We start from the raw sequence: 16,905 nt of genomic DNA on the forward strand, positions 1-16,905 counted from the left end.
ATCTGTCTTCCAAGGCACCAGCCTAAGTAAGAAGGACCAGCCCAGACAACAGTCCAAGCCAGCTGGGGGCTGGGAAGGAAGGGAAGAGGAGAAGGTGCCAGAAAGCAAGCGCCCGCCCCTCCGGGCTGGGTGTGAGGGGTGGGACCGCATAAAGCAAGCAGAGTTGTGTCCATCACGAGCACTCGCCGCATTGAGAGGACAGTGCCCAAAGAACTGGATCATCGCTGCAGCCCTGAGGGGAATGCAGGACCAGTTTTAGTATGCCCATTTCACAGAGAAGGAAGCTGAGGCCTGAAGAGAGGAAGTGGCAGCCCCCAGCTCTCAGCCCTCCTCCGTGACCCGGGGCGTCAGGGTCAGGAGGGGAGGGGAGCAGCCCGGCCCCAACACTGGGACCTTGGCAGCTCCTTCCTGGGGGTGGTCCCTGCTCTTTCCTGTCCAGGGCAGGGACTGTCACTGCTCCCAGATCTCACCCAGGCCAGCACCTCACCTCTGCCCTTCTGCCTGCTTTCTGCTCCTCTGTCACGGCTAGCCTTCCCTCCCCATCCCTAACTGCCACCGTGTATTGACCATGTCCTGTCTGTGCATCCCAGGCCCTGCACCAGGCACTTTGTACACAGTATTCCATGTCCCTCACAGCACCGGTGTCCCTCACTGGACACTACCATCCCTACTCCACTGACGAGGATACTGAGGCTCAGAGAGGTCTAGTGATGTGCCCAAGAGCCACAGCTGAAGAAGGGCGAAAAGCTGGTGCTCATAACCCTGGGCTGGTTCCTAGCATAGGATCCGTCTTGAACTTCAGCCCCAGAGCCCCAGGCCCTGCCCGTACTCGTGCCTCGCTCTGCTCTGACAGCCAGCGTGCCTCTCTTCTGGCCCACAGGCCCAAGGTGACCAAATACTTCTCCACCTCCCAAACAGTGCCCTCCACCCCACCACCCTGCACCCAGCTGCTGGTGTCATGGGAGGGGTTCTGCAGGGCTCCAGGAAGGCCGGGAGAACAGGCTGGGGCCCTGAGAGCTGGGGAGGATGCCAGGGAGAACAGGTGGGTCCCAGGGTGCCAGGGTCCAGTGGCGGCAAGTCGCGGTGCAGGAGGCTCCTCTGGGCATCTCCCTGGGACCAAAGGCTGCTGTCTGCAGGAGTCAGGACACACATTCCTCCGGCCATCACAACACACAGAGGGGCTTTTCTATTCTTTTAAAATCAGAACCATTCCTGAGCTCCCATCAGCTTGGACAGCCCCAAAATCTGGACATCCCTTGCCTTCACCCTCCCTGACCCCCTTCCTTGTTTATAAGAAGAAGTGCCCAACACAGTTCCAGAAAAGCCTTGAGGCCAAGGGATCATCCCTCCCACTCTGCCCCACACCCCAGAACTGGAGGCTGAGAGGCTGAGCCCTCTCTGGGAGGGCGGGCTCCGGAGCTGGGGGGCTCTGGGGACACCTCTAAGGCATCCCAGCTACCAGGGAGGAAATCATGTGTACATACATACACACGGGAACATCCCATCGCACGTATAAGTGCGCACCAAAACATGTGAAAACACATAATCACACACAGACAGCACACGACAGGGCATTCCTGTCCCATTAGAAGCAGGGAAAGTTCATGAAAGTATAAAGTTAGGAAAAACACAAAACCCAGCTACTCAGCCATTTCCCATCTCAGACTTGAGATGCTTTTTTTAAACCCACACTGCCCCCAGATAAAAACCACAGAAAATCAACTAGATAATCTCCCCAAGGACAGCACCATGTCCGTGGCTAGGATGCTGCAGAGCTGGGCCTGGTCTGCCCCTAGAGAGGGGCCGTGGGTAAAGGGTGGACCTTGGGGCCAGCTCCGGCCTCTATCCTCCCCCCAGATGGAGATTAACCTACAAGGAGCAGGAAGAAGCAAGGAAGGCCTCGTGGGGAGAGAAGTCCTGCTCAGGTGAGCCCCCCCCCCCCGCCACTGACACCCCGGGGCACCCCCAAGGGGCCAAGCACCCACCTGGCGGTAGCGGCGCTCCGAGCACACTTTGCAGAGCCCATTGAAGCGGTTCATGGCTGCGGGTCCTGTCTCGGCTGCCGCCCCATGAAATCCCAGCTCTCCCCCCAGCAGTGGGAGCCCGCACTGCGCCCCGTCAGCCTGGCATGACCGCCCTGGGAAGCCCGCCCCGCAGAAGAATGGCAGGAAATCACCTCTCACCTCCCCAAGCCCTGTCTGTGCTGTGTGCCTCTGCACGATAAGCCCGAAGGCTTCCTGAAACCTCAGAATGACAAGGAAGAGGGAGAGTTTTATATTAAAATTCCTGTCAACTCGTTAGTATTCCCTGGGCCCCGGCGGGGAGAGGGCGCCTTTGTTCTGGCTGCATTCTCCGCCATGGGCCACTTTGTGATTCCAATGTTCCCACAAACACCCCTGGCTGGAAGAGAACCCAGGCAGAAAACACGGCCCCCTCTCTAACAACGCCACCTCCCCCTGCAAATCCCAGCGGCCCCAGTAGCAAATCCAGAGGACTAACACCATCTAAAGGATCCACGGACGCCTTAGGGGGTTGCACTCAGACATCCCATTTCAAAACTGAGAACGTGAAACATGTGGAGACTGGTGAACAGCCTGCCATTCACAAGCTACTTAACAGTCATTTTCCTTGGCCATGAGCGGCGTTAAGCGTCTGATGACATGTAGACCCACAAAGGCACATCAGGGAGGGAACGCCAATCACCAAATGACCCGGCCTCCTCTTTCTACCCATCAAGAAACTGGGGACCACAGTGGTTAAGGTCACATAGTACGGTACGGTGGAACTGGGACCAGAACCCCAGTCACGTTCCCTGCCTTGTAGAGCAGTACCTGGTGAGCCCAGCGCCCCTTATACCCACCTCGCCATCCCTGAGGACCCCACCCAGCCACTCGTGTCCTTGAGGCCAGAGAGTGTCCCTCGGTACAGCCCAGCTTTGGCTGCCGTGACGGTGGGCAGGTCATGCAGGCTTCTGGGCCTCCATCTCCCCCATGTGCACAAAGGGGGAGTTCAGCAAGTGACCTCTGGGGGCTCTCCCCCAGCCCGACCAAGCCTCTGAAAACCAGCCCCACTGTGCTGGGTCCTATGGACATCACTGAGTGTGCAAGCCCAGGAAAATCAAATGGGCCTCAGAACAATGTGCCCACGGGTCAGGGCCTGTGTGCAGATCCAGAATGAAGCCGCCTGGAAACTTCGGTGTTGATGTCCAGGTCATGTCATTCCTGCAAATCACCAGTAAGGCTCTCTGTCACTGTCTTCCCTGTGCTCAGCAAGTACAAAGAGAGGGAGGAAGGTCTTTGCAGCTCCTCTAGTGAAGCTAGAAGGTTTGTTTAAGGATTTATTTCTTTATTTGAGAGGGAGAGAGGGAGTGCATGTGTGTGCAAGCAGGGGGAGGGGCAGAGAGGAGAGAATCTCAACCAGGCTCCACACTGAGGGTGGAGCCCCATGCAGGGCCTGATCCCACGACCCCAAGATCATGACCTGAGCTGAAGTCAACAGTTCGATGCTTAACCGACTGAGCCACCCAGGTGCCCCTGAAGCTAGAAGGTTTTAAGCTCCTACGGAAGCCACGGAATACAGTAACAGCAAGTTATTTTGATAGATTAATAACTGTGCTGTCCAGTAGGGTAGTGACAAGATACAAGGTAAATTCCAGTGAAATAAAGGGAAAAAGTCAGGTCCTCGGTCACACTAACCACATTGCAAGTGCTCAGTAGCCACGGGTGGCTAGTGGCTACCCCACTACACAGGGCGGGCGGCGCTGACTTGCTCACAGCTCTACCCCAGCACCCAGCACAGGGTCTGGCCCATGAGAATGTTCAATAAACAATGAGCGAGTGAGTGAATGAACGGAGTAAATGAAAGGGAAACGTTTTGTAGGTTATAATACACCTCTATGGAAGATGTTATCAGGGGAAACAGCACCACTGTATCTTCCCAAGTGGGCCACGTGCAGGAGGCAGTGTGGCTCAGGGTCCTCAGGGGGCAGCCAGACCTTGCCTGGGGTCCTGTGTCCCTCGCTCCCTGGCTGTGGCCACGGGGAGGGACCTAACCTCTCTGAACCCAACCTCTGTGAGCAACGACCGCCACAGAGGTGGCAGTGAGGGTTAAATGGGGAACAGCAGCACTTGGCACAGACAGGCATCTCAGTCTTGGGGAGTTTTTCTCCCTCTCTGAGTTGTTAGAGAAGACCAGGTCCCGCAGAGAGATGGCATGAACTTGGGGGAATGCCCCTCCCCAATCCCTATGCGAAGGTTCCTCTCTTGATTCAAAGCCCTAGTGGAGTAAGAACCGTGGGTCTCAGGTTCAGACTCCCGGCTGCTCCCTGACATGAAGTAGGCCTAAGCTGAGGTGATTCGGCCACAGAACCAGGGGAAGCAAGCGGTCCAAGGGGGCCTGGGGAAAAGGGGAGACTTGGATTCAAGAGATCGAAAGTCAGTAAGATCCAGACGCATCCATCTCCAGGAGCCAGGGCCTGGTCTCTCCCCACTGCTGCCCTAACCATGAGTAACCTGAGAAAAGCACAAGAAATAATCCCTTAAAAATGCATGACTTGCTGAGTTTCCAAGCTCCAAGTGAGCCCGAGTCTCGGGCATAAATGCAGTCCTGTTTAGGGGTCTCCTGGGCCAAGGGATGGACCAGGAGCAAGTTAGAGCCCGGGGCAGGGTCCAGGCCCTGTCAGTCCTACCCAGGCCTGTCCCCACCTACCTTGAGCTTCTCCCCGTTCTCAGTGTCCCCACCTCCTGGCGTTCTCAGCAGCGGGTCTGGAAGATGACAGAGCGGAGTCAGAAAGTGTCTGTTGGCATTCCGTAAGAGTCCATTCCAGAGACCACCCAGAGGATGAGGCCAGGGTGCCGGGCCCAGGGGGCTGTCCAGATCACTGCCGGTCTCCAGGATGTGGGGGTGCCCGTGCTCAGGCTCAGCAGCGAATCAGGAGCCAGGTTTGCGTGTGAGAAGCACAGAACAGAAGGGAACACAGAATCCGAGTCCTGAGCCCCAGGACTCATGGCGGGGCCCACTTGCCCTGCCTACTAAGGCGGACACCCCAAGGCCAGCAAGGCCACCTGGGGCGGATCCCGACACCACAGAGCCTGGCGAGGAGCTGCTGAAACCCAGCTCTCCATGAGCTGGAGTGGATGGAGCCGAAGCACATAGGATCAGGCCTAGAACCCTCTGCTAGGAAAGTCCAACCACAAAAACAAGGTGTTGTGGACAAATGCTGCCTGAAGCCCCTGGACTGCTGACTTGACTGCAGCCGCAGGTCAGATGCCACAAAACACAGGGGCAGTGCTACCACTCAGGAAGGGAGGGGAGGAGAAGCCAAGGGGGCGGGTGGAGCAGCGTGTCTGGGCCGCAGCTGCAGGTGGTGCGCACGCACCTCTCAGGGGCCGCAGCCGCCGCCTGGCCACCTTCAGGTGCTTGGTCCGGCCCAGGTCTTCCCCCAGGAGGTAGTACCAGCCGCTGACTTCCTGTCACAAGGGAAGGCATGACATGCTCAGACAGAGGAGGCGAAGGACACAGGTCAGGCAGCCACCAACCCCCTCAGGAGCATCGTCTCTGCAGAGACAGACACTCCAGCCGCCCTGCCCCAGCGGGAGCTGCTGTGCCTACATCGCCTGAAGCTTCCCCTGATGCTCCAGGCAGAGTTGGTCTTCCTCTCTGCCGAATTCCCACAGCCTGTTGTGCCTGGAGAATAACGGTCTACTTGCATGCTTGCCTCCCCACTTGGCTGTGCCTAGGCTCTCCAATGTGCCTAGCACTGTCCCTGGTATACAGTAGGAGCCCAATGAATGCTGACAGAACAGAAGGGAGGGAATGAAAGAGGGATGGGGAGGCCAGAACGTAGGCATCCTGAGGCTCCTGAGTGGTCCCCATTGGTGGGGAGCTGCTCCCAAGAGGGAATGAAGCCAGCCCTGCAGTCAAGAGAAGATATCTGGGATGTACATGCAGGATAAAAGGTCCTCAGCCATCTACCCCAGACTTCACTTCCAGGACACAAAGTGGCAGGGCCACCTGGCAACTCCATGCAGAGGCCACCAGGACATCCCCTGGGGTGTGTGGGAAAGGAGCACAGGTCTCTGTCTCTCCTGCTCAGAAGCCTCCAGGGGAGCCGGGGAGGGGGCAGTGCAGAGGTGGAGAAGGGACTGGCTACCCAGAGGGATGGGTCTCTGGATCCCCGAGAGTCCTCACTCAGCCTAAGCAAAAGCTCCATAGAAGATGGTGCTGCTCACTCCATCCCTGAGCCTTTGCTAGACCCCAAAACATGAGACCTGGGGTAATGTCAAGAGGAGAGAACAACCTAGCCCTCCTTCTCCTCTGGGGCAAGCCCAGGAGTGCTTGGAACTCCGAGGGATCTGCCAGTGTCCTGGCCTGGCAGACACCAGGCCCAGAGGCCCCTGGAAGGCCTTGGGGCTGCCTGACAACTGATCTCTGACGAGCACGGACCAAGAAGAGGACCCAAAGCCTTGGTCACTCAGACGATAAACAGAGTTGTTATTAAGGCCACGGAGCCAATGAGACAGAAGCACCACCCAAGGGCTTCCAGACAAAGGCCTCTGCCGGTGCTAGGCCTGGCCTTGGTGGGATGATCCTGCCAGAAGCTTCTCTGGGACCCACCTTGTCCGGAGTCAGGAGGGACTTCACCCCAAAGCTCATGCAGCCAATGAGTCCATTCTGTCTGGGAGAACAACAGAGGCTTGAGTCAGCACCTTTTCGCCAGGCTCTGTCGAGAGGCCAACTACTGAGTACCACATAGGTTTGCCTGATTCACCGCGGTTTACAAAGCACCTGGACCCGCATCATCTCATTTGAGCCTTTCAACTTTGTGAGTCAGGCTGGAGAGGGCTGAGTCTCTCCGTTTCACGGAGGAAAAGGCTGAGGCTCAGAGTGGGTCCCCTTCCCAAGGTCACAAAACGAGTTAGTAGTAAGGTTCTGTGGGAAAGCCATGCACCCTAGATTGGAAAGCAGTACTCCCTCCACCAACCACAGGGGCTCAGAGCTACCCATAGGCTTTGGGGATTTTTATTTTTTTTTATTTTAGTATAATTAACATACAGTGTTATATTAGTTTCAGGTATACAGTATAATGATTCAACAACTCTACATTTTTTAGGGCTCATCAAGATAGGGTACTGTCTCCCCTCCCCTTCCCCCACCTCTCCTCTGGCAACCAGTTTGTTCTCTGTGTTTAAGAGTCTGGGTTTTTTGTCTTTTTTTTTCCCCCCTTTATTGCTCATTTGTATTGTCTCTTAATTCCACATAGGAGTGAAATCACAGGGTATTTGCCTTTCTCTGCCTGACTTATTTCTCTCAGCATTAACTGTTCTGGTACTGGGGCGATCTGGAGAGCCAGGCCCCACAGAGAATTTCAGCATGCATTTCAGCGGGTTGACGCTCTACAGAAAAGTTATGGGACCTCAAGTTCAGGAAGCTTTTCTCAGGTACAGGCAGGACCTTTGCAGTTCCTGAAGACATTCAGATCAAGGTCCCAATCAACACAAAAATTGCTGAGACTAACTTGACCTGGACAAGTAGACATGAGTCAGGGTCAGACCTTGTGGGGGGTCACACTGCAGCAAGAGGCTGAGTTCAGTCAGATCCTCCGTAGCTAAGAGTAATTCAAAGTTCCAGAAGACTGATCACCATTGAGTCCCAACATCCAATCAGGGACTGACTGATACAAGGCAGCTTTCAGGAATGATGGCATAGGCTAATGTTAATGGAATTCAAAAAATAATCTTGTCACTGGGAGAGAAAAGGAAGCAGTTTACAAATCTGTAGTTTCATGAGAAAGATGCCCACAAAAAATATTAACAATGGTTGTCTCCAGTAGATGGGATTAGAGGAGTTTTTGTTTTCTTCTTTGGGTTTTCAGTGTTCCCAAATTTTCACAGGGAACAAGTACTACTTTTGTAATCAGAAAAGAAAAACAGTATAAAAGTATTTGAAAATACTTCTATTCTACCATAGCTTTCTCTATCCTAGCACTAAAGCTGCTTTTTCCATTTTTCTGTTCTCCTTTTTCTTAGCACATCCCCAACTCAGACTGTCCCAGAGACTGGTTTAATAGCTGTTAATCGAGATACAACATGAGTATTTAGATGGAAGCATAATCCTTCAACATCTGAGGGACCCACATAGAGGAGGGATTGAGCAAAAACTGTAGAAGACACAAGAACAAAGCCAAAGATGGACTGAGCTGCCCAGACGGGTAGTGAACTCCCCGAAGATGTTCCTCCCCAGAACCTGGTCTGGGGCAGCCTGAGTGAGGTTCAGGGGCTCTAGCTGAGGGGGCACCACAGAACCCCCTGAATAGCCCACCCAAGTCCTGTGCCCCAGAGCCTGCTCCCAAGGACCAGACACAGTAAGTCTAAGGTGGGATCCAGACCTACAAGTCCAGAGAAAGCTATCCTGGCACTCCTGCAGGGCACCCGCCGTGCTGCCCCAGTCAAGGACCAGTGGACCAGGTCACTATAAATACATATTGTTTGCATTCTCCGGAAAGGGTGGCAGCTTACCACCTGACGGTTCCAAGCAAAACAAAACTGGCTTCTCACAGGCAGCCAAGTCAAGTGCGGGGTGGGGTGGCCGAATGCTGGGGACTGATCCTGGGAACTGGCGCACCTGCCCTTCAGAGGCACACTCTGCACCTGGGCATGTCTGCCCACCTCCTGTCCCTTGGCTACCGCCCCTGCTCCCTCTCCCTGCCCTCATTTCCTGCAGCCTGGGCACCGCAGCTCCCCCTCTTCCTTGCCCCCTCCCATCAGACAAGGCCGTACTAATAATCTACCTGAAGAGGACAGTGTGCTCACCCCCAGTAAAGCGACCTTTCTACATCCATCTCTCCAGCCCACCCCCAGAAACAAGCACTCCTCCCTCCTGGGAAATGGCCAAGTCAGCACTACCAGCCACACTGACCATCACGAGATGCTGATCTGAGTTGCCATTCCAGCAAAGCCTTGTCAAGACTTCACCAAAGTCCTCACCACCAATTTAATTTTGTTTGTCAATGCATTCAAGGGCAACCCAGCTGGTATCCAGGTGCTCACACTTCCTTGTTGCAAGCTTTCCTATCACACTGGGTATGGCTGTAACTTTCTAAATCTCCAAGCATGATGCTTTAGCTGTAATAAAGGCTGCCTCTCTCCCCTGCTCTTCAATAAGTGGAATTTTCATTCCCTGGGGCTTAGAGAATGCTAAATGGTTAATAGACTCCCATGAGCTTTGCTTCCTGCTAAGGGGCTGCCAATGATTTCATGCTAATTCAGGCCAAGTAAATTGTCACAATTAATGTCCATAAGCAGGAAACTCTGTCTAAGTGTTCTTCAATTAGCTACTCCTTAAGCCTGCTTTTGAAAAATCTTTGGAGGAAGAAAGACTTCTTTTACACGTAATCTGAGTACGGCAATGTACTGGTGGGTCAGCTTATAAACTTGGGAACTAGTCCTCACACGAGAGACTGCCTGAAAATTGCACGAGCACAAAGTCTCAGGGGCCAAGCCTTGGTGACTTCTGAATGCTAAACCCTGAGCTCAGGGCTCCGTGCACTCAGTGAAGGCTTGACAAATGGATGAATCCATCATGCCCGTGGCTGGCTGGCAGGCACTGGGCAAGGAGCCGCAGCATTAAGGAAAGAAGACAAACAGGAATTTAAATAGCAATTCAAGACAGCAATACAAGGGATATCACTGACAGGCTGAGATTGACAGACGGATGAACAGTGCAGGCAACAAATGCTGAAATCTCTTCGAGGGCTGAGATGCTGGAAGAAGGCCTGAAGAGCTAAGCCAGACAGAGGAAGAGGAAGAGCACTTTGGGCAGAGGGAACAGCCAGTACCAAAGGCTCAGAAGTAAGGCTTCATGGCACACTCATGGGGAATAGTACTTGGCTCAGTTACCTTTTGAGCAGAGGGTAAGAGACCCACTACAAAACAAAAATGCATTATTTTCAGGGAATGCATTTTCATTCTCTCTCAGGGGCCTTAAACTATTTCTGTTGCAAGGTTACAGCATGTAATCTCAATTTATTTTTACTTTGATGGCTTAAATCGAACACATATTTTTCCATTCATTTTTTTGTCTTTCCCCATGTCTGGTCACAAGCTTTCTAACATGATGGCACTGTGCTTGGCACTGAGGTCCTGTTTGGGAAGTAGATTAAAGGAGACAGAACACTTAGAATGCCCAGGACAGGGTATGACACACAGCAAGCACACTCTGCATAAATGTTCCTACTCTTCGCATGAAAGATGATGTGTTTCAAGCGTATATGTGTTTTGTTCTTCCTTTAGCGTGGTGTGTGACATTACAATGCTAAGACTGTTCTCTGGCCACAAAGTGCTATGATTGATACTAGAAGCTTCAGTGTGGCCTTCACCATAGCCTCAAACAAAACTTAAATAGCCGAGTTCCACAGCCAACGATATTAAGGAGTTACCGTTCATTGTCAAGAATGATAATGGCGGGGGGCGCCTGGGTGGCATGGCGGTTAAGCATCTGCCTTTGGCTCAGGGCGTGATCCCGGCATTATGGGATCGAGTCCCACATCAGGCTCCTCTGCTATGAGCCTGCTTCTTCCTCTCCCACTCCCCCTGCTTGTGTTCCCTCTCTCGCTGGCTGTCTCTATCTCTGTCAAATAAATAAATAAAATCTTTAAAAAAAAAAAAAAAGAATGATAATGGCATTGAGGTTGTCTTTTTAAGCCATCTTTTAGAGAAAGAGATATAGAGGAGATGCGATGATGTCTGGGATTGGCTTTAAAATAATCCACTGGAGGAGGGAGGGGAGAATGCACAGGGGGCATGGATGGACTAAGATTGGCCATACAGTGCTGATTGATGAAGCCAGACAATGAATATATGAAGGCTTGTTATATGACATTCTCTATCTTGGCGTATGTTTGAAAATGTCTATAATTTCTTGAAAATTCACAGAACCCGAAAGCTGAAAGAAATTTTAGTGTCTTTCACTGCATTTCACGGTTAAAACTGAGGCCCAGAGTGGGGAAGGGACCTACCTAAGGTCTCGCAGCGATGCTGGCGTTAAGTCAAATCTCCTGCCCTGAGGCCTGGTTCCCCTCAGCACCCACTCTGTCACCATGACGAGGTGACATCACCCAGCATTTCCCCCAGAACGTCTTTGTAGACCATCTCATCCCCCTAAGGTGAGTTTACAGCCATCGCTGGAAGGATCGCGAGAAGTCACGAAACAGAGGCTTCCCTTTTATCTCCTATCAGTTGCAAAATGTAGCCGCCACACATTCAGCTGGATGATTTATGTAAAACCACATTATAAAGGCCGTGGGAAACAGCCCAGGCCACAAGGAGCAAGTGTACTGACACAGTGTGTCACAGAAAGATAATAGCTTTGGAGTCATTTATCACCTGCGTGCGGACGGTCAACTGCGCTATAATGTGGTTACGACTACACAGGTTTGGCGCCACGCTGCCTGGATTTGAATCCTGTTTCCACCACCTCCTAGCTGCATGAGCTCGGGCAAGTTACTTAACCTCTCTGTGCCCCTGTGTCCTCACCTGTCAGAGAGTGACAATACTATTACCTATTCATACAGCGTTGTGAGGATTAAACTAGATGATGCATGGAACGTGCTATGCAATGTCCACACACAGTGGACATTCAGTGTTTAATAACCTCACACAAGTCCCTTCACCTTTATAAGCCTCGGTTTCTTCTTCTCCGAAGGGAGGAGAAGTAATGCAGTAATAATGCCTACCTCCCAGGGTTGCTATGAGGATTAAATGAGATAAAGTATGTAAAGTGCCTGGCACAGAGAAGAGTTCAGTAAATGTTTGTTTCCTTGCTTCTGTAATGGTCTTTGATGTTGCTAAGTTGCGTGTCCGTCCTTTGGAGAAGCACAATGAGATTTGAGAGCATTCCGCAGGGCAGAAGCTTCCTGCAATTGCTCTGTCTGTCTGCCTCCCCCGGCTCAGAGGCCTTCTGTCTCCGAGATGAGCAGCACTATGCCTCCCGGTGGCCGGGTGGGCCTCCGTGGCGCTGGCAGCTTCAGAGGGGCCCTCTGTTCCAGAGCGGGCCTGCCCGCGCCTGCTCTGTCCCTCTCGAGCTTTGGGTTGGGACCATGACCATGAGTTCCACTGTGTTTGGTTTAATAAGGAATCTCACTTTCCCAAAATAGGCAACAAGTGGAGACACGGCCTGTGTCACACTGCCCCGCTGGGCGCTGACTCACTTTCCCCCTGGCCTCACTTGCCTTTCCAAAAACCGGGATGCCCTCTGCCTGGCTCGTCCTAGTCTCACAGGAGGGCAGACCCCCATGGCGATCCCAGCGTGGCGCCCACCTCCGGCACCTGTTCCCCTCCTTGCCTCTATCCCGTGGGCTCCCCAGACGCCCTCCATCTCTCTGACACTCCTCTTCTGTCTTCTTCAGGCTTTCTGCTCAAGACGGGATTCTGTCCCTTGAGCCTTGTCCCTCACTGTCATCCCAGGCAGTCGCCCCTACTCACCACTTAACCCATCACCTTAGTGGTCATGGCTCCCACATCCATACCTTGGCACGGACCTCTCTCTCCCTCTGGGCTCTGTGTCAGCAAGGCTCCCCCTACACATCCCCCATCTGGCTGCTCTCCAGCCCCTCCATCTCAGGGGACCCAAAGATGGTTCCCTTCCCTTCCAGGGCATGCTGGTTTGGCTGGGGACACCGCCTGATACTCAGGAATGACCCCTGACTTCACCTGCTGCTCTCATAGCCAATCCACCACTAAGTACCACTAATCTAATCTCCTAAATCTGCCCTAAGTCTGTCTCCCTCCTCTCCGTCCCTAAAGCATCTCTCTCACAGATCACCGCAAGGATCTCCTAGCTCCTCCCCAGGCTTCCAAAGCCCTACCAAGCTCTAGAACACGCATCTGCCTCTCTTCTGCTCAACACCCCTCAGTATCTCTCCACCACCAGCTTCCCAAACACCAAGCTGGCGGCACGAGGTTCCCCCGAGAACTTGTACAAATGGAGATCCCTCAGCTCTGCCCGCGAAGATCAGACTGAATCCATCTGACATGGCTCCTGGGAACGTGTGTTCTTTGCAAGCATCCCAGGGGATTCTGATGCAAATCCAGGACTGAGATCCACTGGCCTTAGGAGGAAGCCCACACTCCAAAGAACACCTACAGAATTGACTGATTTGACTTACACCAACCTCTTGATCTTATCTCTAGCTAGTCCCTACTTTGTACTTGACCGCCCTGCAACACTGGGAGTTTGGAGACCCCTCCCCACTCCTGCCCTGCTCTGCCCTCTATACTTCTTTCTTCTGTCCTTTTGCTTGTACTCCAGGAAGCAGTACAGTGTTGCGAGTGAGACTCTGGGGTCTAATTGCCTGGGTCCCCACCCCAGCTCTACTGCCTACTGGCCATGTGACCTTGGGCAAGTGATTCCCTTTCTTACCTTCCATTTCCTCCTCTGAAAACTTAAGGCAAAAACATACTCCCCTTAAGAGTTAAGATTTAATTGAGATAACACACTGTCAACCCCTAGCTTGTAGTCAACACCCAGTAAATAGTCGCTCCTGTTACCAGTATGATGTCTTTCTCCTCATCTATACCTCCAAGTCCCCATCAGTGATCCTCTCGAGAGCAGGAGAGTCTCTGATTGACCCCATGTGTCCCCAGCCTCCAGAACAATGTTGTGCCGTTGCTACCCAGGAAATGGCAGCTGAATGAATGAGGCCGACAGCACCATAAGCCCCGTTCCATGAGAAAAAGTAAATGCTCTATTAAAAGAAATATCCTTCCTTATGAAGGCTAAATAAGGCTCAATTTTAAAAAGCATACCAGCTATAGCATTTAAGATACTAAAAAGCATTAACCCCAAAATATTTTCCCAGTCTAAGCTGGTGAGCAGTTACCACCTGGTTCTATGATGGCTCAACAAATGCATAGCCATAGGGTCCCCCAGGTTCCTTCGGCTGCACCAGGTGTGTGAGCCCCTGCTGCTCACTGCAGGCCATGGCACTCAGTCTAGTTGCTCTTTCCCCCTCTGCTGGGCAGCCGATTTTCCCCCTCACCCAGCACTCCTCCCCTGGGCTGTACTAAACCCCATGCTAAGGATCACCCAGCCTCCCGTGTCCCAGGCAGCATGCAAGAGTGGTCTGTTCGGCGTCTCGCCCAGAAAATCTCTGCACTGGCCTCGCGGTAGCCTGAGCCCAGCATCCACAGTCCTGCCTCCGGCCTTGGCTCACGCAAAACCTTCTCTCCTTGTCCTATTCCTGATCTCTGCCCCAAGTTCACAAATCATTTCTTCCCTGAAGCCTTCCTTGATCACCTCAGCCCACGAGGAACTTCCCTCTTCCCATACTTCCTGTCCTTATTACTCATTCAGTCTTTTATTCATTCAAACAATATTTACAGAACATCTGTGTGTTAGGCATTGGGTACAGTGATGACTAAGAAAGAAATGGGCCTATTTTTCTAGAAGCTTCTACTCCTGTGGAACTGAGCCTGTGTATATTGTTACTATAATCTGTGTCTACGCAGCAAGTGGTGTCCCCTCCTGCAAGCAGGCACCTTGAGAGCAGAATCCACAGGCAGGCTGCCTGGCGTCCCCTGGGGCCAACACAGTGCTTTGTTGACACCCAGGGCGCAGCCAATGCTCAATAACATGGTCCTCGGCATCGCGTCGTCATCTGGAGCGACGGGGACTCGGGGGAGCTGCAGCCTCTCAGATTTAGCGTTGCTACTACTACTCATTCATCCAAAGAGCATTAACTGCGTCCCTGCTGCCTGCTGGCCGCCTGGCTGCCACCTGGGGGCCAAGAGCAGGCTGTCCCGTCCAGCTCAGCGCTTCCCCTCACCTGGAGTCCCCCGCCCTATTCCACACAGTGACCAGAAGGCGCTTCTGTTCATCTTCCTCTTGGACGGGACTGCAAAGCAAACCAGACGGTCAGGGTGTTAGCAGGGCCGAGCTCCAGGCTGGACCCACAGAGTCCATCACAGTTGCAAAATTTAGAAATAACCTGAAAGCCCATAAGGAGCTGATTAAAGAAACTCAAGCGCCAAAAGCGGGGGGTGAGTATTCACATACGTGAAAGAGTTTACCTTGCTCAGGACAAAAGGGAGGTTACCGCATAATATTATAGAACAATTCCATTTTTGTAAACACCTACACACCCCAAGACATCTACACACCCACACAAATGAAAGACCTGAAAAGAAATAAGCTGAGGCATGTCTCTTTCTTCTCTTTGCTGATCTATTTTTCTACAATAAGCAAAATCAGTTTGAAAAAAAACAAAGAATTCTTAATTTTCACTAACAGAATACCAAATGGCCATTTCCTTCCCATTGGCCCCAGAGTTCAGGGAGGGCGGAAGAAATAATGATGATGATAATAATAATAATAATAATCAGCTGACATTGCATTACACGGTCTCTTTCACAGGTCAGCTCTCTGAGGTTGGTACTCTCATGAGCCCATTTTACAACTATGGAAGCTGAGGCCCGGGGAGGGTAGCAAGTTTTACAGGGCAGAGGGATCCCTCAGCTTGAAAAATTCTTCTACTAAAAGAGAAGGCCTGGCCCGAGGCATGGTGGGAAAACCACCGACTTGTCAGGGCCTGCCAGCCCCAGGCTGGGCACTTGGGTTGTGACAACCAGCCGAGTGATACCTTATCACCATGGACCTCGCTGCCGGGCCCGGTGCCAGGGATGCAAGGACACAAGCGAACGAGAAAACACAGACATCCTTTAGAAGTCACTGTTTTTCAGCTTAGATCTACTTCTAGATTTGGCAAACGGAGCAGTTTCCAGATAAACACTCCTTCCCTCGCCCCTCAAGTGCCCGGTTGCCCCGGACTCTTACAAGAAGAAGTGCTCACGGAAGACGGGCTCTCTGCAGTCTGGGACGGTCTGCGTCTTCTGGCGACGCAGTCGATTATCTTCAGGGATCAAAGAAATCTGGAATTGGAGAAAAGTAAGCATGAGATGATGGCTCGTGGCTACGGAATCACTGAAGCCCAGCAGCTGACTCTGCCCACCCCCAGGTGAAAGGCTTCCGGCGTGTCCTTCACACCGGCCTCCGCAGAGGGCAGACTGCAGTCCTCAGTCAGACAGAAGCCCCGCCGAGGCGCTGGAGTCAGATGCGGGGATAGGGAGCCTGGACAGGGCCCCGCAGCGAGTGACATCGCCAAGGCAGCCACAGGCCCAGCCGTCGATGGGGTGTACTTCAGCCATCTCTGCTCTTCCTCTCAGCACCGGCCTCTCTCCTAAGGTCCCCACAGCTGCTCGGTGCTCCCTTCACCAGAAGCTCTGGGTCAGCCTCTGCTAAGGCCCCAAATCCGTGTTCTCGCCCTCGAGCTGTTCTTTCCCTGTCTCTGCTCCTGCCCTGCTCCTGACCAAGTCCTTGCCCACAGGCTGTCTGCCCAGCCTGGAGGCTTTGGGGAGAGTAGGGAGGGGTGTGTCCCAGCTGCCACACTCTGGGAGGTGCCTGGCCTTTGGTTCTGGCTGGAAGTAGGCCCTCCGCCCTTTGGGGCCTCTGTCTTCACTGCAAGGGCCCAACTCAGATGGATCTTCTAGGCCTCAGAGACACTCCCTTGCATCCACCACCCAAACCTGGCCGTGTTGCTTCTGGTTTTGTCAGGGAGAGGGGTGAAAATTTTGCTTTTCATTAGAGGACTTGGGGTTATCTGTGGACTTCCATCACCCACACGTTCACGGTGCTCACCTGTACAGATGACCAAGGTCAGCCCTAAGATTCCAGCTCTTGCAGGAAGACTTAGGAACCAACCTGGGCTAAGGGGAGGGCCTATCCTAGCGCAGCACCTCATCACCGGACCTAATAAATGCCTACTGGCCAAATAATGAGGTGGTCCCTGCCACCTCGAATGGCCCCAGGCCCACAGATGTGCTGAGACCTGGGGACACGGTCTAGTGACACGAC

General features: G+C 52.9%; 1 protein-coding gene across 7 annotated transcripts in view; it reads right to left on the reverse strand.

The window, feature by feature from the left end:
* RGS3 (regulator of G protein signaling 3) overlaps positions 1–16,905 on the reverse strand; it is a 130,648-nt gene that overhangs the window by 81,838 nt on the left and 31,905 nt on the right. For 5 of the 7 annotated variants that reach the window (XM_087869455.1, XM_045791108.2, XM_045791110.2 and 2 more), the window contains 5 exons: positions 15,829–15,923; positions 14,822–14,890; positions 6,616–6,676; positions 5,378–5,468; positions 4,708–4,763 (listed from right to left, as the gene is read on the reverse strand). In XM_087869455.1, coding sequence (XP_087725581.1) covers positions 4,708–4,763; positions 5,378–5,468; positions 6,616–6,676; positions 14,822–14,890; positions 15,829–15,923 — 372 coding nt within the window. The other 2 variants (XM_045791113.2, XM_045791118.2) reach the window with 2 other exon arrangements.

Source organism: Ursus americanus, chromosome 18 (assembly GCF_024610735.1).
Source record: "Ursus americanus isolate L20-20 chromosome 18, mUrsAme1.1.p, whole genome shotgun sequence".
NCBI classification, from domain to species: Eukaryota; Metazoa; Chordata; class Mammalia; order Carnivora; family Ursidae; genus Ursus; species Ursus americanus.